This window comes from Pan paniscus, chromosome 10 (assembly GCF_029289425.2).
Source record: "Pan paniscus chromosome 10, NHGRI_mPanPan1-v2.0_pri, whole genome shotgun sequence".
Lineage (NCBI taxonomy): Eukaryota > Metazoa > Chordata > Mammalia > Primates > Hominidae > Pan > Pan paniscus.
The window spans coordinates 109,065,509-109,090,189 of NC_073259.2; the positions used below are offsets into that span (position 1 = coordinate 109,065,509).

General features: G+C 38.7%; 1 protein-coding gene across 8 annotated transcripts in view; it reads left to right on the forward strand.

Moving 5' to 3' along the window:
* The window catches only part of ANO4 (anoctamin 4), a 337,100-nt gene that overhangs the window by 207,628 nt on the left and 104,791 nt on the right, over nucleotides 1-24,681 (forward strand). For all 8 annotated transcript variants that reach the window (XM_055096039.3, XM_055096038.3, XM_034934336.4 and 5 more), the window contains one exon: nucleotides 17,842-17,948. In XM_055096039.3, the coding sequence (XP_054952014.1) occupies nucleotides 17,842-17,948 (107 nt within the window). The remainder of the gene's footprint in view (nucleotides 1-17,841; nucleotides 17,949-24,681) is intronic.

The following is a 24,681-nucleotide window of genomic DNA, read 5'->3' on the forward strand; positions in this document are numbered from 1 at the left end:
CTCATGTCACAGGACATTTGCAAGGCTGCTGGCACTGGTTCCTACAGTACCTGTGCACAGTTAGAAGAAGGACATCCTTCCTCTAGGAATATTCATAGCGCATGGATTGGCAAGCAGAGTATGGACAGGGTCAACCCTTCATCATGCCCTTGGCTGTGCACCTGCAGGAGTGAATAATGCACAGTAGTGCCACGTGTAGTAACATTGCCTCCTTGCTTAACAGCTTTTAATGATTCCCCAGGGCCTTTGGGATAAAGCTTAAATTTCTTCACATGGCACACAAAACTGCCTTTTTAGCTTCTTCCCTTCTCCCCCCAGCCTTTTGGGCTGGTGCTCCTGCAGCATGGGAATGGAAGTGACCCTAAATATTCCATGACTATTTTTCCTTTTCCCAAGGTGTGCTCTCTTTCCTCTCACTCTTTGGTAATATCCTGTTCTTCCCTCAGTAACGAGTTCAGGTGTCATCTTCTTTATGAAACATCTTATGTCTCCTGTCTCATGCAGACAGCATTAGACTTCTGGGCCCATTAGCCTCTGTAAATGCTTTAATTATGGCACTGACTATTATATCACAGTTACTTGTTTTCATGACTGTGTTCTACACAAAGCCCAATTCAGCAGCCAAAAGTAATTAGAAGGGAGCTCCAGACTAAGTTTCTCAAAGGACATAAAGGGAAACCATATCCTCAGCATCCATTTATTATCATCCTTTCCTCTCCTTCCTTAGTCAAACGTCATCCTCCTACTGTTGACAAAAGCATTCCTCCTCTGCCCTAGCCTATACAGTTTTTCCTTCCTCTTCCTATGTTGCTCTCCTCCCCACAAACCTCAGCCCTCTCTCCTATTGCTTTCTTATATGGATTGCCACAGCTTCTCCATCAGGAAAAAAGAAAACACTCATCTTCTTCAGGCGAAGCCATAAATTACAGGATTATCATTGTTGGGTTAGAGACTGTGTCAGCCAGGTTCTGCTGGGTTCTGATACAACAAACCCTCAAATCTCAGTGGCCTGCACAAAGGTTTATTTATAGCTCACATAACATATTAGCAACGGGTCAACTGAGGCTCTGCCTCACATGATTCCTTTATCATGGGATCTGAACTGAGGAAGCAGTCTGTAAGACATGCATTCTCAAAGCAGAGGGAAAAAGTAATGGCACAACCACACATTGACTTTTGAAATTTCTGCTCAGATGTGGCATACATCACATCTCCTCATACTCTGTGTGCCAAAACAAGCCTTATGACCAAGCATAGTATCAATGTGGTAGGGAATTATACTCTTTCTCCAGGCAGGGAGAATGTCAGTAACATGGTAATGAGTAGAGATATATTTTCAAAGCAGCAAATTGGGACTAATAAGACAGTATGCTCAGGAATACCTCGTATTAATATTGTTTTGTTTTGTCACATTCGCATGGCACAACAGTCTGTGAGCTTACGGGGCTCAGATGATGTCTCATACTTTTTTTTATGATTTACATGTAATTGCACATATTTATATAGGAGGAATAAGTTCTGGTGATCTATTGCATAGTAGGATGACTAGAATTAACAATCATGTATTGTATATTTCAAAATATCTAGAAGAGAAGTTTTTGAATATTCTCATTAGAAAGAAATGGTAAATGTTTTGTTCTGAACACCTAGCATATTTTTAGAAAAGGAATTTTCCATGCAAGTTAACAAAGACCTGGGCAGAAGAGAGATCTCTGTAGGGTAGAAATCACACTTGAAACTGGAATATTTGAAAATTCCAAATCAAAAATCTATCTTTATACTTGGGTGATATTCCTATCAGATTACCAAGCAGGATAGGTAGATGGGTGCTTCTGTGGTGTGTAGTTTCTCAGAGAAGGAGGTCTCCTCTCCAAAGAATGTTTCTTTCTCTAGATCCCTATACTACTTAGGTTCCATTCAGGAAAACTGAAACCTGGCAGTTATTTTTTTAAAAAAAGGATACTGTGGGGAAGTGAAGAACTATAGTGTCGCAAAGGAAACACTGAAGTCAAGCAGATGATAACTGCAGGAAGTGAAGCAGCTACTGCCTCTAGAGTTGGGGGAGCAAAATGAAGAGGTTGGGGTTATCGGAACCAAGATGCTCAGAGAGGCCCTGTGGAGCTGAGCCTCGGACTCCTGGGCAGGAGATTCTGCCCTTGTGGTGCTGGGCCCTCAAGGATATGGGGCAACGGAGTGAGCCTAGTTTGGGGAGTGTTGCTTTTCAGCTGGAAACTGGAACCAGCTGCCATTGTGAGGTCAGAGGATCATTGCTGACAGGAACAGGCAGGCAAACAAGAAGGACCAAGCCTTTCACCTGTTCTCCCTTCCAGTCTCCCTCTCATGCCCTGTACTGACAGAGCATATCAGAGAGACAGACAGCAATGCAGAAATGTAGTTTGCAGAGTCTCTATTCTGGCATTGTATTATAGAAAAGAGTAAGGAAGGGGAAATCAGAGATAACTTAATAGACAGCACACTCCCTAATACCTGGAATTTTACAATTTGAACTTTAATCCTTTGGCTAAAGTCATCCTCAATTAAAATAAAAATGTCCCTTGGAAAGATGAAAATTTTAATGTCCTTCTTTATTGACACCCCATTATGAATAGTTTATTGAAAATAAGAAGAGGAAGCAAGAGATACAGATGAGGTATTTTGGCCGTAGCAGGGGCAGATAGAGAATGCCACAAAGATGGTGGAGGGCCAAAAAAGAGCAATGAAAACAGGGGGATCATGGAAGATAAATTTTACCAACTTCCAGATTTTGCAGATGCTTGGCAGAGTTTCTAGGACTTTGCTGCTCCCAGCAATATAAATGAACAGCAGGGACAGAGATGGATCTGTCCATTTGGTCAACATTCAGAACAACTCAGCTCATATAAAAATGAGACCCATGACTAAGATCAGACTAAGATGGAGGGAGCCATGGTTGAGTCACTGAATAATAAACTTATGCAGGGACAATTGCCTAGGTAATTCAAGCAAAACCTTACTATTGACTGAATTACAGTAGTGCCCTAATTAGTGGAACGCTGAGAGCTTAGCTTATTCTAAATTGGATTTTTCTGGTCTGAGGATTAATTAGGAAACATTTCCAAACTTGTTTTATAGATTTAAAAAAATGATTTCCTCTTTATTCTGGCTCACTTTTGAATAGCAAATAAAACTAATCTCTAATAAATTTGAATATTGCATTGTTTTCATTTTTGAGTGTCTATTTCAGTTGAGTCTGCATCAAGTACCAGTTCTGTGGCAAGAACTGTGTAGAGCTGGACAAAGATGAATGAATCATTTTCTGACCTTAAGGATTAATGGTTGAGCTCACTCAAGCTCCGGTTGGAAACACAGGGCCTGGGTGCCCAATCCCAGCTCTGTAACTTGTAAGGTATGTGATTCTGAGCTTCAACCTCTTCATCTGTAAATTGGAAATAATAAAAAATACCCATATAATATTGTGAAAATTAACAACACAGTATATCAGTGCTTATGGTGTATGTTCGATAAAGGTATTTTATTTTGTTGATAATTTTGGTGGAACCTTATATATAAATAGATAATTTTAGTATATGTGAATTCTAGAAATGCTGATTTTCATGATCCAGTCTTAAAGGTAGATAGTTTAAGATTGGTGGGAAGTTTTCCCAATTCTAGGATATTACTTTTTTCTCTTACTTTTTTCTTCTCTTTTCTATAGCATCCTTTCTCCTTTCTTTTCCCCTATCATTTCCTCTTCCTGCCTCCTCCTCTTCTTCCAGAATTATCCAGATTGCTATCCACCTCTCCATTTCTCTTGGTTGTGTATACCTAGCCAATGTCAAAGGTACTGTTTGGCCTACTGTGTCTTATCAATAGGTTTTCAACCTCTGGCTCAATTAATGCATATCCTTTTGTTAGATAACTGACTCTTTAAAATATTTATTGATGCAACCAATAAATAAAAAGAAAAAGGCTATTCCCCAGCCTTTTTCTACTGTGATACTTTACTTATGCAACATGCTCCCTCATGTTTTCCTGTTCCTGCAGAAAGCACGTTAGAATACCTGAGAGGTAAAGGTACCTTAAATCCATTCTGATTTATTTTTTTAATCATTCCCAAATTTTGGCATTCTAATCATCATTACTGTCAAATACACACCTCACCATTTTGTCTTATTAGGATGTTGTGACACATGGGTGAATAAGACCCCAAAATTTGACTATTGCTTCTTTCTTAAGACCTGTCCTATTGGACATGCACCCTTAGTCCTAGTAATGCTCTTCCTAAAGTAGGTACTTCCTCAAAACACTTGCACATGTGCATTTTACGGAATGTTCATTAGAGCATTGTTTATAATAATAAAACTTTATAAATAGACTAAGTATCCACTAGCAAGACAATGAGCCAGTAAACTGTAGTGTCCCATACAGTAGACTTCTGAGCAGCAGGGAACATGATGGACTAGAGCTCCTTGTATGAACATCATGAACCTCAATGCTGAGCAAGCAAAGCAACTTGCAGAAGAGTAATTATAGCATGATACCATTTCTATAAAGTTCTAAACTATGCAATACTGTATTTTTAGGAATACCTGCATGTTGTGGATTATAAAACATTCCTGATAGTGGTTACCTCTAGGGGAGGGGAATACAATTAAAAAGGAGGACACAGAGAAACTTCAATTATATTTGCAAACTTTTGATTCTTAAGTTTGTTAGTGGGTATATAGGTGTTTGATGTCGTTCACCAGTGCATTTTTGTATGTTTAAACATATTTTATTAAAAGAAAAAGATGTTCACAAGATCTTATTTCAAAATAGCAGGAACTTATACACTGGGGGCCTGTTTGAACCATGAGAATCAGTAATCTTATAAAAAGTGACAAATAGTGGGCCAGGCACCATGGTTCATGACTGTAATCCCAGCACTTTAGGAGGCCGAGGTGGGTGTATCACTTGAGGTCAAGAGTTCGAGAGCAGCCTGGCCAACGTGGCGAAACCCTGTCTCTACTAAAAATACAAAAATTAGCTGGGTGTGATGGCATGCGCCTGTAGGCCTAGCTACTTGGGAGACTGAAGCAGGAGAATTGCTTAAACCCGAGAGGCAGAGGTTGCAGTGAGCTGAGATTGCACCACGGCCCTCCAGCCTGGGGGACAGAGTAAGACTCCATCTCAAAAACATTTAAATGAAAAATTTTAAGTGACAAATAGATGATAATAAAAATCATGAAACTACCATTTATGAGCATCATGTGTATGTAACCACACTGCATGCAGTATCTCTTAATCCTCAAACATCCTCTGAAGTGGGTGTTATGGTTGTCCCCATTTGAAAGATAAGAATTCTAAGGCTTAGAGATGTTACTTTTCTAAATTCAAGTAGTTAGTGCTTGGCAGAACCAAGATTCTAACCCAGGTTTGTTTTTTCTTTAACCAACAAAGTAGATATTATTGTATTCCTTCAAGATGTTGTCATTCCAACCAATAAGATATAACCTAGCTATATTATTTGGGGGGCAAAAGAGTGACCCAGAACTCAGAGTTTTGTTTTTGTTTCATTTGGAGATAAGGTCTTGCTCTGTCACACGGGCTGGAGCACAGCTGCGTGATCATAGCTTACTGCAGCCTTGAAATCCTGGGCTCAAGCAGTCCTCCCATCTCAGCCTCCCAGGTAGCTAGGACTACAAGTGTGTGCCAGCACACTCAACTTGAGTTTCTAAAAAAAAATATTGCGAGCTGCCCACATGTTTACAATATCTTGGGCTCACAAAAGGTAAATTCTATCTATGAGGCGACTTCCCTCAAAAGTCTACCTTCAAGCTGGAACATCAGTATTTGTCAGTCTAATCTAGTGCATAAAATACTGAGCCCTAAAAGCAATAAGAATCATTGTGAAGATTCTGACTTTATTTCAACGTGGATGTTTTATTTTTGAAAATAATTCAATTTTTTAAAATGTTAGTTATCTTTGACAAATATGTTATTCCAAAGGGTTCCTTCCTTCCTTCCTTTCCTACCACCTTATAAATTAAATTAAAATTAGACATGTATACATTTTAAATAGCCCTACAAGGTTTGTTTTGAAAAACAGCAATCCCATGCTTCAACCCTTTATATTTGCCCCTCCCAAGAAGCAGCCCCTTTCAACTCTTTTACCTGTTTATTTTGGCAATTAATGGCTCATATCTAAATAAACTATTTTATTATTACTTTGCTGTTTTTCGGTTATAGCAGAATCTATTACTTCCCCCATAGAGAATAAGAATTTGCTGTTTGTTTCTTCCCTACAATTCTTACTACAGTAGATACCTATTCTTATCCTTTCAACGTAGTTATATTACAATTTAATTACATTATCATAATGTAGATCACTATTTACATAATGACTATACAAATGCTACCCAGAGCTAGGTCATATGGTACAATATGAATCATTTTCCTTTTTTGCGCTATTTTTGCTTGAACTGGAGTAACTCATTCTCTTGATTTTTAATTTTCAAAATTTTCTATGTATGTATTACTAATTCCATCTTACATTCTGCCAGTTATTTGGCAGAGTTTACCTAAATTGTCTAAATTTCAAGATGTTCAGATGCATCATATGTAATCAATTTCATCTTCCTGAGAAAATTACTCTGGAGCCTTCTGACAAGTTCCAATCTGAACTCTTGCCTTCCGCTCCTGTTATAAATTATCATCTTGGTATCTTCCTTTACCAATATCCTAGGATTCTCTTTGTCTTTCACTTTTGTGGCATCTTCTGTTTCCTGTGTATCATTTCTTACACTTTTTTTATTGTACCCTCATTTTGCATTCTCTAGTGACTTCCTAATAAGATTATGTGGATGATATTATTTTTGCGATCATGCATACTGTTATGGGTCAAATTGTGACCTTCTAAAATTCACATGTTAATATCCTAACCCCCAATATCTCAGAATGTGGCCTTAGGTGGTGATAGGGTCTTTAAACAGGTAATTATGTTAAAATGAAGTTATTAGGATGGGCCCTAATCCATTATGACTGGTGCTGTTATATAAGAGAAAATTAAAAGACAGACATACACACAGAGAAGATCATGTGAAGACATATAGAGAAAACAGCTATCTACAAGTCAAGGAGAGAAAATTTAGAAGAAAAAACTCTGCTGACAGCTTGATCTTGGCCTTTCAGCCTCCAGAACTGTGAGAAAACAAATTTCTGTTTTTTGAGCCACTCAGGGTATGGTACTTTGTTATGACAGCCCAAGCAGTGAAGTATATGTTCATTATACTGCACTCATTATGATAGTTGGGCTAGGTATAGAATTCTGTATAAAACCAAAATCTGTTTTTCTCACAATTTTTAAGTTCTTGATCTTTTAACTTCTAAAATTAATATTCAATATTCCTGCTGAGAACTTCAAAAACATTCCAATTCCTAATTCTCTGTGTGTAACCTTTCTCCTCTATGGAACCTTATATAATTGTCTCTTTGGCCTCAGTGTTCTAAAATATCATAGGAATGTATCTTGATGTGGTTCTATGTTTATTTATATTACTGGATGCTCAGTGAACCCTTTCAACCTGTATAGTCTTGTCTTTCGGTTCAGAAAAATTTTCTTGTATAATTCTTGAATGTTTTAGCTGATTTATTCCTTTTTTGTCTTTCTGGAATTCCTATTTTTCAGTTATTGGACTTCCTGGGCTGATCCTCTAATGTCCTTATCTTCCTCTTTTTTTGATAATCTATATATTTTTGCTCTGGGAGAATTCTTCAAGTTATTTTCTGGACCTTCACCCCACTTCTTTAGGTCACTGTGTGCCCCAGTTCTAAGATTTTCTGGGATTTCGTAGTATAAATATTATTGTTCTTGGGTTTTCCCCAGAACTGGTTTAGCATTCAGTTTTTTCTGGGTTTCTAAGTCTATTATTACATAGATCTGTCTGCTTGGCACATTCCAACATTTTGATGCTGTTGTTTTGTGCTATCTTTGTTCTTTGAGTGTTCTTACTGTTATTTAAACATACACACCCACTATGCATGTTACTATCATTTTCATGGGATTTTGAGAGAGACAGAAAAATTGTATGCAAATGTTTAATTTTCCATCTTTACTTGGAAGCTCAAGAGCAAATGTTTCTTAATTTGTATTTAACACTTAGATAACGAAGATGATATCATGAAGTACAATTAGAAATGGCCATTTGAATAAGGAAAATGACTCACAATCCTTTACATTTCAGTAACCTGTCATCCTGATCTAAAAAAAGAAACTTTAAAATCTTTACCAAATAGTCAGAACTTTCAATCTTATATATTTGGCCTGACAATCTTCTCATCTTTTTGCTCATAAAATGTCTACTCAAGATTAGAAGTTAGATATTGTGCTGCAGTTGCCTAAGGCCCAGAAAACTCTCAAAATAGGCCTTGTCACATAAAAAATTAATTGGTTGCTTTGTTCCTACTTAGATTTTCATTAATTTGAGGACATAATATAAGTGACAGTTAACTGTATCACCTTTGCTTCTCCTTGTTAAAAAAGAAATACCTATTTAAAAGTCTAATTAAGAAAGTTTCCTGAAATATTTATTTTTAAGGCATTAACCTTCCCTTATTATATTATGGAATAATACAACTTTAAACATCAGAAAAGACTGGTATGTTGGTTATCTATTGCTACATAACAATCTACTACAAAACTTACTGACTTAAACATTTTATTTGCTTATTATTCTTTTGTTTTAGCAATTTGTGCTAGATTCAGCTGGGAAGTTCTTCCACTGCTTTCACCTAGAGTCAACATGTGGCTGCAGTTGTCCCTTTGCTCAATGAGCTGGACAGTCCAAAATGGTCTCTGTCATTCACATAGCTGGGGGATGCTGCCAGCTCTTGGCTGCATTTCTGTCTCCACATGGCTCATCTTCAAAGAGGCTCGTTTGGGCTTCTTTACCCTGGCAGCCTTGGGTCAGCATTCCAAGTGGGCAAGAATGGAAGCTGCAGAACCTATGCCAAAAAATCATGGAAATTACTTCTGCTGTATACTGTAGATTAAAGCCATTCACAAATCCAGCTCAGTCTACCTCTTGATAGAAGGAGCAAGAAATTCACATCCCAAAGGAGTGTATATACAGACATAGGAGGAATCATGGCCTTTTTTTCTTTTTTTTTTTTTTTCTTTTTGCAATCTACCACAGACTGCTGTCTGGCTGAAACTTATTCACATTTTTTCCATATAGAAAATATTCTCATTCCCATTCCAGGATCTCCATGGGTCTCATCCCAATATTGCATCAGGTTCACAGTCTTAGATCTCATGCTCTGCATCAGGTGAGTTGAGGATGAAAACCCTTGGCTACAACTCCTCAGGTGTACACTCTTTGTGAGCCAGAGACCTGTGAATGAAAAAGACAAGTTACCTGCTCCCTACAATTCCAACACATGGTGATGGAACAGAGGCAGAATAATTACAATAGGTACTGCCATTCAACATGGGGAACAACAGGAAGACTGTAGTAGTCACTCGTTCACATTAATCTGAAACCCAGCTGGTCACATGCTTCAGGCTCCTTCACTCCAGGGTCAAAAAACCTACCTTGATTAGTTATCTGTTTCTGTTTCCTACTTTGCCACATGCCTTAAATTTTTAGATTCACAGAGGTCAATAATGTGACTATAATTCTAAAATAATTGTACAAAACCATCTGTAGGTAGTTAAGTGCTTCTTGACAAAGTTACCCCTTCCTCCTGAAGTTTTTAACCATGCAGATTTTCATACCTTTGAGAATACTTGTTTGTTTGACCCACCTCAGAAATTCCATAATATATGTAAAAAAAAAATGGAAAAACCATCTTCCTTGCCTTTACTTCCCCAAAAGTAGTACCACATACAAAGCATCATTATAAAATGATACTGATTTTGAGAATCTTCAAATTAGAAAAAAAGTTAAAATTTATCTATAATATAACCTGACAGTTTCTGGAACACCCAGTGGTTCTCTATGGGAATCACATGATTTACTTATTTACTTGGGGCCTAGAGTAGAGCATGAGACAGACCAAGCCCTGCCCTCACAGAGCTTGCAGTCTGTAGGGGGAGAGGGGCAGACAACAAAAATGTAGACACATCCCCACCTCATCCCAGCTCTATTTTTAAAAATTTTAGGGAGTAAAACATAAGAGAATAAAACAGGGTAATGGAGGAGAGAGAATGAGTGACAGAGTGAGAGAGAAAGAGAGATTATTGGGGCAGGAGAGTGACTATCTTAGCTAGGATGATGAAGAGGTGACATTTAATTTGAGAACAAAATGTTGGGAAGAAACAAGTTGTGCAAGAATCTAAGAAAAGCATGATCAAAAGCCCTGGGCAGTAACAGTCTGGGTTTGTTTGTTCAGGGTCAGAAAACAAATTCAATGTTGCTTGTTTACAATGAGCAAAGGGAAGAAAGGAGATAAGGTCATTGGTATGGGCAGGAACCATGAAGGACTGTGTGGAAAGGTGAAGTCATTGAAGAGTTTTAAGTGGAAAAGCATAAGATCTTATTCATTTTTTTAAAAAAATCATTGTGGTTGCTGTGTAGAGGATGGACAAAAGAGAGAGTGAAATTAGATAGTACAGTTAGGGAAGCTATTGTAGTAGTCCTAGAAACAACTTTGCAGTAGAAGGGTAAGAAAGGGTCAGATTCAGGATAATATTTGGGAAGAGGAGCCCAGAGACCTTGATGGATTGGATGTTGGGCATAAGAGAGAGGGTCAAGGATGCATCTCAAGTTTGTGACTTGTGAAATTGGGTGCACTTCAGTTCCTTTTTTTTCCACTTTTATTTTAGGTTCAAGGGTACATCTGGAGAAAAGGGAACTCTCATACACTGCTGGTGGGAATGTAAATTAGTTCAGCCATTGTATAAAACAGTTTGGTGATTTCTCCAAGCATTGAAAACATAACTACCATTTGACCCAGCAGTGCCCTTTTTTAAGATGGAAAAGCCTAGGGGAAGAACAGGTTTTTCCTTTATAACGGTCCAGATCAAAAGTTCTGTTTTGGAAATATTTGGTTTGAGTTTTTTCTTAGACATCAAGCGAGATGTCAAACAGGCAGTTGAATGTGGGAGTTCAGTCATTTACCAGCAAGCCTTGATGACTTGCCTCATCAATACTTTATAGTCTCTCTTTGTGACTATCTAACCCTATCCTTGGGCAACTAAGACATGGGGACCCTCATTTCCTGACAAGTAGAGACTCAATGAATTACCCAAGGACACACAACTAAAGTGGAAGAGCAGGGCTTAAACCAGGTCTTCTGGCAACCTACACATAGTCCTGTAGGGCATTGCTAACCCCTCCTCTACTCTCCTGCTTATTGTAATCAAGGGGAGATGCAGGGTTTTAAGATACCATTCTGGAGGCAGTGGGTGTGCCACATCCTCAAAATGTCACCCATGACTTAGGCAATTGTTTATCCGTGCTGTTCATATAGTATCTACCAGCCACATGTAGCTACTTAAATTTAATTTTTAATCAATTAAAATTAAACTAAGTTAAAATTCACTTTCTTAGTTTTACTAGTCACAGTTCAAGTGCTCAATAGTTACATGAGTACCATATTGGATAGCACAGAGAAAGAACATTTTCATGATCTCAGAAATTTCTATTAAACAGTGCTGGAGTCTAGATTAATCTAATGTTCCCTTCAGTTATATTAATTTGTGAAGAAAGTGTAGTCTTATCCTAAAAGCTGTGATCTAAGAGGAAAGTTTAGGAAAAAAAGAAAGTTACCTGCTTTAAAATTAGCATATTTTATAATAAGCTGATTTTAGATCCAGCATTAATGAGCACCTTTCCCCAGCTCACACCCTTGAATATTTGTGTGTTTCTCATGTTATCTATTAAGGTGTAGGTTCCTCTGAGGAGAGAAACTAGGTTTTTTTCACCTTTGCATTCCCCTCTCAAAATATATAAATATACAATGCCCATGCCCATATATACACACCCTCAATACATATTGCTTTGCACAGAACAAACATAATATTTACTTGTTAAATGACCCAGCATATCACAGCATTTTACAACACTACTGTGGACAGTTGGCCACAGGAAGAACCTATCAATCAGAGCAAATAAACTCCAGGAGGTCTGTAACTAAAACCCGATTGCGCAGCGTATTTATTTCTCATTTCTCCCTTCCTAGCAAAAGGAATATTGGGACCTCAATCTTCCACCACCCCGGGTGAAAACGAGGTTGCTCACTACCCTAGAAAGCATAAAGGTCGAGCCTAGAGGAGAGTCAGTGGGAAGTTCAGGCCCTGGTCTGCCCATTACTTCATGAGCAGGCCAGCAAGGTCTTTCTCATGGTGTGTGATGGAGATATGCAGAAAGCCCTTCACACACATGCACACAGGCAGACCTGGGCCCCTCACAGTTCCCTTCACAAACGCAGGAGAAAATTTGGAGCAAAACAGATGGTTTCTGAATTCCTCCTTGCCACTTGCTGTTTGTGTGACTTTGGGCAAATTACATTAGCCCGTCAAAGTAGCAGGATAAGGAGATGTGTGGATATAGGCCTTGATCACAGAGTTGATGCTACACCCATTCAGCAGTTTATTCCCCTCTTCACCGAATTTCAGGGGGAATGTGAGAGCAAACCTAGAACAGAAATGTGCTTTCCTTTTAAGTTTTCTTTTTAAAAATATTTCAAATGTTTTTTAAGAGGCAGAATCTCACTCTATCACCCAGACTGGAGTGTTGTGTTCATAGCTCACTATACCCTCTAACTCCTGGGCCTAAGGGATTGCCCTGCCTCAGCCTCCTGAGTAGCTGGGACTATAGGCTCACACCACCACACCCAGCTAATTTTTTTTTTTTTTTGTAGAGATGGGGTCTCACTATGTTGCCCTGGTCTTGAACTTCTGGCTTCAAGCGGTCCTCCTGCATTTGCCTCCCAAAGTACTGGGATTGCAGGCATCAGCTACTGCACCCAGCCAAAAATTGCAGTTTTTAAAAAAATGTGTAATAGTACTTACACATGGTAAAAATTTCCTAAGTATGTACAGTGAAGTTTTCCTCCTGTCTATCCAGCCACCCAGTTCTCCCCAGAGGCAACCAATGTTTCCCGAGGTGTATGTGTCCTCCCATAGTCATTCTGTGCATGCACAAGCAAATATGCCTATCAACATATTCATATGCATGTACTTCCTAATATGTGCACATTTTCCTCTGACACAAATAGCTGTGTGACTGTTTTGAACCTTTTCTCCCTGTCCTGTCTTGGAGATTTTTTTAGATCTACACCAAGGGCCCTTAATCTATTTACAGGTGCAGAATATTCCACTGTAGAGTTGCACCATAATTTTCTTATCCTATCCCCCACTGATTAATAATTTAGGTTATTTCCAGGCTTTTGCTATTATAACCCATGCCATAATGAACATTGTTGTACATCTGTCACTTTGCACATGGGTAAGTATATTTGTAGAATACATTTCTAAAAAAAGAAATCCCTAGATTAGATGGTATGTAGTGAAGATATATGCGTAGTTTTGATAGACCTGACCAAATGGCCCTTAAAGAGTTTGTATGTTTGCTCTCCCCCCAGCAGTGCATGGGAGTGGATATGAGTTTACAAGCCAATGTGAAGCCCTGGTCAGAGACTGAGCCCCAAGTCTCATGTTTGTCAGAGTTGCTTAGCTTACATTGTGTGCATGAGGGGATGGGGGATATGTGTGTGTATGAGAGAGAGAGAGAGACTTCATTTGGAGAAAGCTGTGGCTAACTGTGAGAACCATGATATGGGGAATCATCACTGTTCCTTCTCATAATCCTCCAGTTTGAAAGAATGACCCAGAAAATGAAAGTGCTCCACACCCCTCAGGAAGATCCTTAGACATGCAGTGTGGAGGCAGTAGTTCAGCTGATAGCTGGAAGAGATGGCAAGAGCAAGAGCAGAGGCCAAGGTATAAGGAGATGAGATTTAGTTTCATAGCCCCTGTGTTAGGTTATTTGCATTGCTATAAAGGAATACCTGAGACTGGGTAGTTTATAAAGAAACGAGGTCTATTTTGGCCACAGTTATATAAACCTGTACAGGAAGCATGGCACCAGAATCTGCTCCTGGTGAGGACTTAGGAAGCTTCCAATTGTGGTGGAAGGTGAAGAGAGAGCAAGCATGTCAGATGGCAAGAGTGGGAGCAAGGGCAAGGTGGGGCAGGGGGAAGTGGGGAGCCACACTCTTTTAAACGACCAGCTCTTACATAAACTACCAGAGTGAGAACTCACTCATTACCATGGGAGTAACACCAAGACATTCATGAGAGATCCACCCCCATGAACCAAACACCTCCCACCAGACCCCACCTCTAACACTGGGGATTCCATTTCAAAATTAGATTTAGAGGGGACAAACATCCAAACTATATCAGCCACCAACATTAGCTAGTGTTCTTCAGATGGTCAGCTCATTTGATCCAACTTTAAGTGTTTATCATGTGCTAAGCCCTTTACCTGTGCTGGAAATACAGAGATGAGCATGGCTGGTTTCTGCCCTCAAGAAGCTCACCCAAGGAAGTGGGCCATGTGGGCGGACAGCTTTCCTGGAATGCAATAGAAACTACAGCAATGATGACAGCTAACTCTGAGAACATCTTCAATGCCAGCCAGTGGGCTCAGCACTGCGTGTCATCTCACTTAATTGTACAATAGCCCTGTGAAGGTGATTACAGTGTTATCCCCATTTCACAGATGAGGAAACCAAGACCCAGAAAAGTTGAAGGATAGCCCTAAAACCACATCATAGATGGTACTACTGGAGTATATGCTGAGGTCTGTCTGACTGCAGAGTATTGAGATAAATCAGAGTGTTGAGCATACTCAGAGCTAAAAGTCGCTCCTCCTCCTCCATCAGTGGTTCTTTGCTTCCTTCTCTCTTTATAGCATCACTTTAGTTGTTCTCACACTGCTAATAAAGACACACCCAAGACTGGGTAATTTATAAAGGAAAGGAGGTTTAATGGACTCACAGTTCCAAATGGCTGAGGAGGCCTCGCAATCATGGTGGAAGATGAAGGAGGAGCAAAGGCACATCTTACATGGTGGCAGGCAGGAGAGATCATGTGCAGGGGAACTGCCCTTTATAACACCATCAGATCTCATGAGACTTACTCACTATCACAAGAACAGCACTGGAAAAACTCACCCCCATGATTCGATTACCTCCCACCAGGTCCCTCCCATGACACATGGGGATTATGGGAACTATGATTCAAGAAGAGTGTGGGGACACAGCTAAACCATATCAAGCACCACACTGCATTTCAGAGTGAGGGCATGGAAGTCAAGCCAGGGCCTCTGGGGAAGATATGGCCTGAGCTGAGATTTGGAAACAAATGAATAAAAACCTGGAAACGAGCAATCTGGACAGAGGAACTCTCAGCTGACCTCCAGGAGACCCAGCCTCCAGGCCTCAGGAAGTAGCTGGCAGACAGAGGCAAGCGAGCAAACAGAGTCACCACAGGGGTAGCCTTTGGAGCCAGACTGCCTGAGTTCAAATGCTGGTTCAGCCCTTTTTTAGCTCAGTGATGTTGGGTGCATCACTTAACCTCTCTGATTCTTCACCTGTAAAATGTGGCTAATAAGTACTACTTCCCTTATGGGTTGAAATAGGGATTGAATAAGTTCATGTATTGAGACTGTTTAGAATAGTGTCTGGCACATGCCCTGTGTGTGTATTCCTCTACAGAACCTCCAGGCTGCAGGTACAGCCTAGATGTAAGGAAAAGAAAAACAAAAATTTGAATCTTGTCTGTGGTGCTTATTATGGAGAACATTTACATGTGCTCAGAAAATGTAATGTGATGCTATAAAAAGGGAAGGAAGCAGAAAACCATTTAATGGAGGACGGACATGGGCTTTTGGCCTTGAATTTTCTTGTCAAGCATAGTTGTGCTTCTCAGCTTTCAGTTATCATCTAGAATTGTGAGGCAAAATGTGCTTTTTATTTATTGTCTATTTCTTTATGACATCTTTACTTGGTGTTAAAATATAATGGCCTGTCTCAAATCAGGTGAAAAAGCAGAGGAAGATAAAATACAAAGAAACACATTCAATGAGACTCTCGGTTTTCTCCTCTTCCTCTTTGATGCTGTAAAATGTTTTCAGAGATAAATGTCAGATAAATGCTGCAGCATCCTCATTTACCCACACAGCGTTTATCGCTCATCCACCAACTCAAATTACCTTTCTCCAAGAGCGGTATTCAGTAAGAGAATCCAAGAGAAGTAAAAGTGAGAGAAAAATACTTCGGTAAATCAGTTCTCATGATTTACTTTTTGTCTCCATATTCCCTGGCCTTTCTTTCCTTTATCTGTTATCCCAAAGTCACATTTCCAGCCCTGTTTCCAAACCAAACCCCATGCTTGGACTACTCTTTCTCGAGGCCAATTTTTTCTCTTCCTCTCATTATTTGAACAACTCCTGAGAATTCATTTCCTTGAAGAAAAACATTTAGCAAATTCCACATCATAAATTACCATGACCCTCACATACCTGTGTACCAGCCACTCACCGGATCCCTGGGCTACAGAAGTGATGATTCAGCCCTTTGTCCTGAATGAGCTCATGGTCTTACATGGAAGGAAAGGCATGCAGAAGGAGGCTGACCTTGCCTTTCTCTGGCATACACTCACATTCATTTCCTTGATGCTCTTGCTTCCCCACTATACTGTAAGCTTCTCAAGGACAAGGATTTTATCTGTTTTGTTTACCACTGTATAATTTGTACCTTAAAAGAGTATCCTCAGTAAACATTTGATGAACAAATGAAAAAAAATGACAATATGGAATGATCAGTAAATTGATGTGCTTGCAAAATAAGAAATAGCACAAAGGAAGGAGTAACTGAATGCTTTGGGGGACAGAAGTGTAGTTGGAGGGTTGGGGAGACTTGCTGGAGGAGGTGACTTCTGAGCTGAGTGTTGGGGAAAATGCCTACATTTATATGCCTTTGCATGATGTCCAGCTTATAGGAGGTGCCCAAGGAAAGTTTGCAGAGTTGATAAACTTTATAATTTATGAAGGAGTTACATATACAGTATCTCTAATATTCTACCGTTTTTTTGCATTCGTAAAAAGGGGAAACACGGCCATTTCATGCTGGATTATGTAAACCTGGAAGCTCTATCTGCTACCTAGAAAACCTCTTAGTAGGGTACAAGCACCTACTGGAAAGCCGTGTGTGTGTGTGTGCACACACACATACACACACATACCTGCACATGCACCCTTGACAAAGTAGAGACTGGCTAGGGCACTTGCTGGGAGGCAAATTCAATCTTAAGTGTGTGCTTTAGAAGAAAGATCCTATTCACGAAAGAACATGGAAAAGGTAAGGACAGAGGTGATTTCCAGAGACTGGCCTCTTACCTCACCTGTGAGCCAGACCACAGCTCATTACCTAACTCCTATATCCACCACCCAAGCCAGTTTTGTATCTTAAAATTTCTGAAAATCCATTGATTATGCCATGGGAGAGCCTGAGGTAGGAGGGAAGAGGAGAGAAAAACAAAATGAATTTTTAGTTGAATTAATATAATGAGCTTACTGAGAAAAAACAAGATACAAGACCTAGACTTGCTATTAGTTTATTTTTAGGTTTCTTAACTTTGTTTAGCTCCAGCTCCTTCCTAGCATGAATGATGTTGATGCTGAAAACCAAAACTACTCACACCTATGAGCCTACTATCCTGGTGTGATCTCTGGCTCCCTCAGGCTGTTCCAGACACACCCTGTCTATGACTGACTGAAGACATCTGCATCTGAGCAACACCAAATTATAACAAAAATTAGATCCTTCACCTCTGATTAATTCTCAACTTGTATTTTTAATGTATGTATGCAGCTTCATCATACACAACAAAGAAACGTTCTTCAACAATGCCACAAGAAGTAGAATCGTGCATCACATTTTACAAAGAATAAAATATGAAGAAGGAAAAAACAAGATTGGTAAGTAGTATGTTAGTATAACAAACTACATTTGGCATTTGGGAATTACAGATTTCTTCCCTTGGTTTTATTAAGTTTGTATCAATTCTAGCAATGCTTGTCACTTATAAAACCCCTAACTAATCCTTTGATGAATAATTCACAAGTGTAAAATCTTCGTCGCATCCTTAAATATCTTCTTTAAATAGCATGTTGTCTCATTTGTCTAAGATCATGGAGAAATTCTCTCATTTTAGAAAATGTTGTGTGCCAGGCACTGAACTAGATGTTGGGGAGATATGCATAGTTCTGATCTGGAGCTTGTGTTCAAGAGATTAAAAGCAGACAATAAACCAATAAGTAAATACAATAACATGAAGAAATTAAACTGGATGATGATACAGAGATAGGCTGGTAAAAGGTGGGAGTGAGTTCAAGCTGAGATTTGATGATGAGGGCAAGCTTCACTGAGAAGCTGAAATTTGAACTGAGACCTGAATGCTGGGGAACCAGTGTGGGAAGATCGAGGGGTAGGGTGTTCCATGCAGAGGGAGCTGTAAGCACGGAGATGAGCTGTCCCACAAAAGCAACTTCTCCAGTCATCTCCTCCATTAAATAGCCTCTACCATATATATTTTAGGCATTTTTATGAGAATGTGTCCATATTATATTACACATTTCCTGCCTTATTAAACAGATTATTATATATCAGGAAGGGTTGGGTGGCTTTGTTCTTATCTCTTTTTCCAGCAAGTTTTTTATCAATAGTTTTAATAATGACCTATATCAGTCAGGGTCTAATCAGGAGACAAAAGCACAAGTAAATTGAACAGAGAAAGTTTTATATAAATAATTAACTGTGACAGGGGATTGGAGTAATGGAGGGTTGGCTAGTCAAGGGTAAAAATAACTCTAAAGAATACAGGAATAGCAGATGTTAGGAGCAGCTACCACCCCTGAGAAGACTCCTCGCTACAATGCTAAGCTGCAGATCCTGCTGGAAGAGGTACAGCCATGGCAGTGCAGTTTGCTGGGGGCTCTAGAAATCTGCCCTCTGGAGTACTGGGGGAAGCTGCCTGGAGTGGCTCCAAGGAAGTCATTCTTTGGGAGTTGCTACATCAGCAGCACTACTCTGTGAAGCCCCCCAAGGGGATACTGAAAATCTGCCTTTGAGGAGTACCATGTGTTTCCAGCCACCACGCACTGCAGGAGCTGGGTACTGTAGAAGTATGTGCTGCAGAAGCCTGCTGAGATATCATACTGGTATCAGGAAGAGAAACCCCTTCCTCCTCCAGTGTCCCTCCCAGTGTCTTCTGCTGGCAAAGCTTAACATTGAATCAGCTGACAAAGGAGAAATAGTTACAATAGTTACATTATTGCAAAGCAGGCAATGAAGGTGCATTTGGAGCTGAGGGGAAATAAGTTAATATCTGGTGCATAGCCCAGATGACCTGCTCATCAAGCTTTCGGGTAGGGTGAAACTAGAAGGTTGCATTAAATGACAAGACTCAGTAGCTGGCACTCAGCCAAATCCAGCAAGATGACATTTAATAATTTTGCGTTGACCATTTCTAATGTGTATTTTCTTTTCCTTTCAGTCTTTTAAAAAATATTTACTAATTCAGTGAAAATGTTTTTGGTTATTAATGAGATTTGAGATTTTTCAAATGCTTATTTTATTCATTTACATTTGTTCGAATAGAAAAGGAAGTACATAAAATTTTACATTAATATCACTGTAAAAAATTAAAAAAATAATTTTTAAGGTAAAGTCTTACAGTCAAATTCAGCAAAACAACTACCTTGGTACAGTGTGGGAGAAATGTTGCTCAACATCATAAGAGGAACAGATTTGAGAGTTGAGCTGAATGCAAGCTTGGTGTGAGTCACTAGCATAATGACTCTGCCAAAAAAAAAAAAAAAAACACCTACTTTGATCCCAAGCTGCATAAATTAAAATATAACATGGAGAAATAGATAGCTTTCTAGTCCAGATCTGATTACAACCGGAATATTATGTTTTGTGAGAGTCAATGTATGGGGGTATGGTGAAGTCAAACCTGATTTAGGTCTTTCTTAACTTTGATGGATTTTAGTTAAACACATTCCCATTTCTCTGCATTACTCATCCTTCCTTGAAACGCATTCCTTCAATAAAGTCCTCTGTGACCATTCCAGCTTGAATGAATTCTTCCCTCTTCTGAATTCCTATGGCAACTATTTTTGGAGTCTATTTGATAGTTAGTCATATACAACTCTTCTTTGTTGTCTTGAACTACATTCAATAACATTATGAAAATCTACCACATAAAGAGAACCACTCATAACATTTGCATACTGAATAATTTAAATGTTACCTTAGTTACTTTTTTATCTTAATTTCTTATTCATTCATATGGTCTTTAGAAACAAACTTAGGATGTGCTATGCATCCTTTTTATCGTACTTTTTTCAGTTAACATTGTACCATAAACATACTAGAAAGCAAGTGAGTGAAAGTGAAGTTATTATTGCAGTAGCTGTTCTGAATCACTTCATAAAATGCAAATAACTCCAAATGGCATCTTCATTAATAATGGTGTTATCATTTGCAGTACAACTTATGACTCTTTTTTTTTGTTGAGACGGAGTCTCGCACTGTCACCCAGGCTGGAGTGCAATGGCAAGATCTCAGCTCACTGCAATCTCTCCCTCCCAGGTTCAAGTGATTCTTCTGCCTCAGCCTCCTGAGTAACTGGGATTACAGGTGCCTGCCACCATGCCCGGCTAATTTTTTGTATTTTTAGTGGAGACGGGGTTTCACTATGTTGGCCAGGCTGATCTCAAACTCCTGATCTTGTGATCCGCCTGCGTCGGCCTCTCAAAACGACTCTTTATAAGACACTAGTGTATTAAGAATCTGCAGCTGAATGCTGCTCATCTGGATAATAAGATCCTTAACTGTAAATAAACTGCCTCATTTATCTTTATATCATCACTGCCTAGCACAGCGCCTGGCATATAGTAGGAGTTCAATAAAGGCGTGCTGAACTGAAAAGCTTTTAAATTATTGTGCCTAATTTTGCATCTCAAAACGTGGGATGCTTTTATAAGCAAAAGAAGGACAGAGACAGTGATTTTTAAATGTTCTGAAGAAGCACAGGAAGTGTAGTATAGTATTGTTGCTAGTCAGAAAGGGTCTTTATAAAAGTTTCTTTCATTTGATGAAATAAGGAGTTTTCTATTCAAAGACCTCCATGTGTTGAAAATTGGTAATGGGCCAGGCACATTGGCTCACGCCTGGAATCCCAGAACTTTGGGAGGCTGAGGCAGGAGGATTGCTTGAGCCCAAGAGTCTGAAACCAGCCTGAGCATAATGGTGAAACCCTATCTCTACAAAAAATACAAAAAGTTACCCAGGCATGGTGGTGAGTACCTATAGTCCCAGCTATCAGGAGGCTGAGATGGGAGGATTACTTCTGGGAGGTCAAGGCAGCAGTGAGCTGAGATTGTACCACTGCTCTCCAGCCTGGGCAACAGAACAGGAGTCTGTCACAACAAAGAAAAAGAAAATAATAAAAGAAAATTGGTAATGATGAACTGGAATCATATCTAATTAGAAATAACCAATCAGATAGTAAATTATTAAGCCACAACCAAGCATTATGCTGAAGAACATGGAGCAAAACTAATAATGGCCTGTAGATTCAATATTTCATTATCATCTTTGGTTTTGTAAATAAAAGAAATAAGATGTTAGAAGAAATTTTAATTTCTTGATAGAACTAATGTTTATCCAGTATTATTTTCTGCCTGAAACTCTTTCTGAAAGTGGCATCTTGCACGAGCCAACATCGATTAGAAATAACATGAAAATACTGATTTGTAGACATGATTCATAAGGATATTTTAGTGGAATGTAAACTGCCACTATGTACATTTTTCAACTTCACTCTGAATTTATTTCAACTGTAAAAATCAAACCTGGTGAAACCCTCTTTCAAAATAGAGCCATTTAATAGCTCAACAAAGATTTATTTAACAATGTGGGTGCATACAATAAATCTTGAAATTGATTTGTATTTTTGAATTTAGTGCTTAGAGGATAAATTAGTAAAGTGAAAAAGATTTCAAATATTGGCTACTTTCTCACTTTGCAGGACTTTGATAAATTATGATAAGCTTATAAAAGTTATCATCTGAGGCCAGGCACGGTGGCTCATGCCTATAATCCTAGCACTTTGGGAGGCCAAGGCAGGTGGATCAGTTGAGGTCAGGAGTTCGAGATCAGCCTGACCAACGTGGTAAAACTCCATCTCTACTAAAAATACAAAAATTAGCTGAGCATGGTGGCACTCACCTGTAATCCCAGCTACTTGGGAAGCTGAGGCACGAGAATTGCTTGAACCCGGGAGGCAGAGGTTGCAGTGAGCCGAGATCGCACCACTGCATTCCAGCCTGGGCGACAGAGTGAGACTCTGTCTCAAAAAAAAAAAAAAAGTTATCATGCGAGTCTCTTATTAGGTCCTTATGAATCCTATTTTTTCTAACATCTGGGATGTTTGAAAGTTATTGATGAGATACGTAGAATTCCCAATAGAGACTCCAGGAAATCAAAGCTTTCTACATAGTAATTCATTACAAAGGTATTTATTGAGGGCCTCTGGTGTGCTAGACAAACTATAAAGCCTTGTGATATTTGGATTTCAAATGTTTTTCTTAGATATTTAGTATTAATGTGAAGCATCTTAAAACATATTAATGTGTTACTATGATTAAAAGCATCTAAATATTGATTGATCCTCCATCAATGAGAAGTGAATCAGTGCATGTGCCATTTTCCAGTTAGGCTAAACCTCTAGATTCTGGTAAGGATCTAAAGCATAGGTAGCATTCCTCTCAAGCCACTTGAGAAATTATGATCATCTCCTTTGAGGTGTATTTTAGGAAGTAGCAGAAATCTTGATCTGAAAGGAGCTTTAAAGATCAACATGTTAAACTTCCACTTCTGGCCAAGATGGAGCAACAGGCACAAGATTTACTCTCCCACCTGAAACAATCACAAAAGAAAAAACAGACAAAATATATGAAACAACTATTTTCAAGACACTGAATATTGGGCAACCCAAAACAACGATCTCTGAGAGACAGAAAACAAATGAAATGAGCCCTGCTGGGCCCTATCTTACCACCTTGACATAGTTTCTAGACAGCACCATGAAAAGTGAGAATGTAGGCAGGACCTGAAAGACTCTCTAAGTTGAGAAGTTGTTGCTAGGAGTTGGGAAACAAAGGCAGCAAGAGTTCACAGAAAGAAGTACCGGAAGGCAGCGAGAGTTCACAGAAAGAAGTACCAGAAAGCAGAGAACTGCACAGGGCTAGAACCTTGAAGATCTGCAGAGGGTCTCCCTCAAGTATTCAGCAAGTGCTGATCAGTGCATACATGTCCGGAGAATACCCAAGGCCAGAGAAAGAACCATCCAAAAGAATTTCCAGTAAGACTGGAACACCTCATAATTCACAGAGCAGTGAGGAGAATACTCAGAAAAGTCTTTCCTCCTGCAAACATAAAGAAAATTTAGCAAATAAAGTTTAACAATGTATAACAAGGGTAATACATCATGACCAAGTAGAATTTATCCTGGACTGCAAGGTTGGCTTAGTATATGAAAATCAATCAATATAATTCACCATAGTAGCAAACTAAAAAAGAAAAACCATATGATCATATTTATGAACATGGGAAAAGCATTTCACAAAGTTCAACATCCATTACAGATAAAAACTCAGCAAACTACTAATAGAAATTATCTTCCTCAACCTCATAAAATACATCTATGAAATGCTTATAGTTAAAATTATACTTAATGATAAAAGACTGAATATTTTCCTCCCAAGATAATGAATGGGATAAGTATGTCTGCACTTACCACTTGTATTCATTTTACTATCCAGTGCAATAAAATAAAAAGAATTAAAACTGTCCTAATTATCAGATGACATGATCACCTATAAAGAAACTCACAATGGAATCCATAAAAAGGGACTAATAGGTGAATGTAGCTAGGTTGCAAAAAATGAGATTGATATAAAAACTCAATTGTATTTCTGTCAATCTGCAACAAACAGTGAGAAACTGAGATTTTAAAAACCAAATCACTTATAATTAGCCCCCAAATATGAAATATTAAATATTTAAGGATAAATCAAACAAAAGATACTTAAGAATTGTACACTGAAAACTACAAAACATTGCTGAGATAAATTTAAGAAGACCTAATAAATGGAGACATATACCATATTTATGAGTCAGAAGACTCAATATTGTTAAGAGGTCAGTCTTAACAAATTGATCTATAGATTCAGCACAATCCAGTCAAATTCCCAGAAGGTGTTTTGTGTGTGTATATGTGAAAATTGACAAATGAATTCAAAAATTCATAGGGAAATGAAAGGACCTAGAATAGCCAAAACAACTCTGAAAAAGAACAAAAAGTCAAGTCTTTGACTTGAGACAAAGGGTCAAAGTCAATTCAGTGGGTAAAGAATTGACCTTTCAACATATGATACTGAATTCAAACCCATATGCAAAAAAATGAATTTAGGAAAACTCATATACAAAAGTTAACTCCAATGGATTATAGTTCAAAGTGTAAAATTTAAAACCATAAAAATTCTAGGAGAAAATAGAAAATCTTTGTTACCTTGGGTTAACCAAGGGTTTCTTAAATATGAAAGTAAAAGCATAATTCATAAAAGAAGAAAAAAATGGATA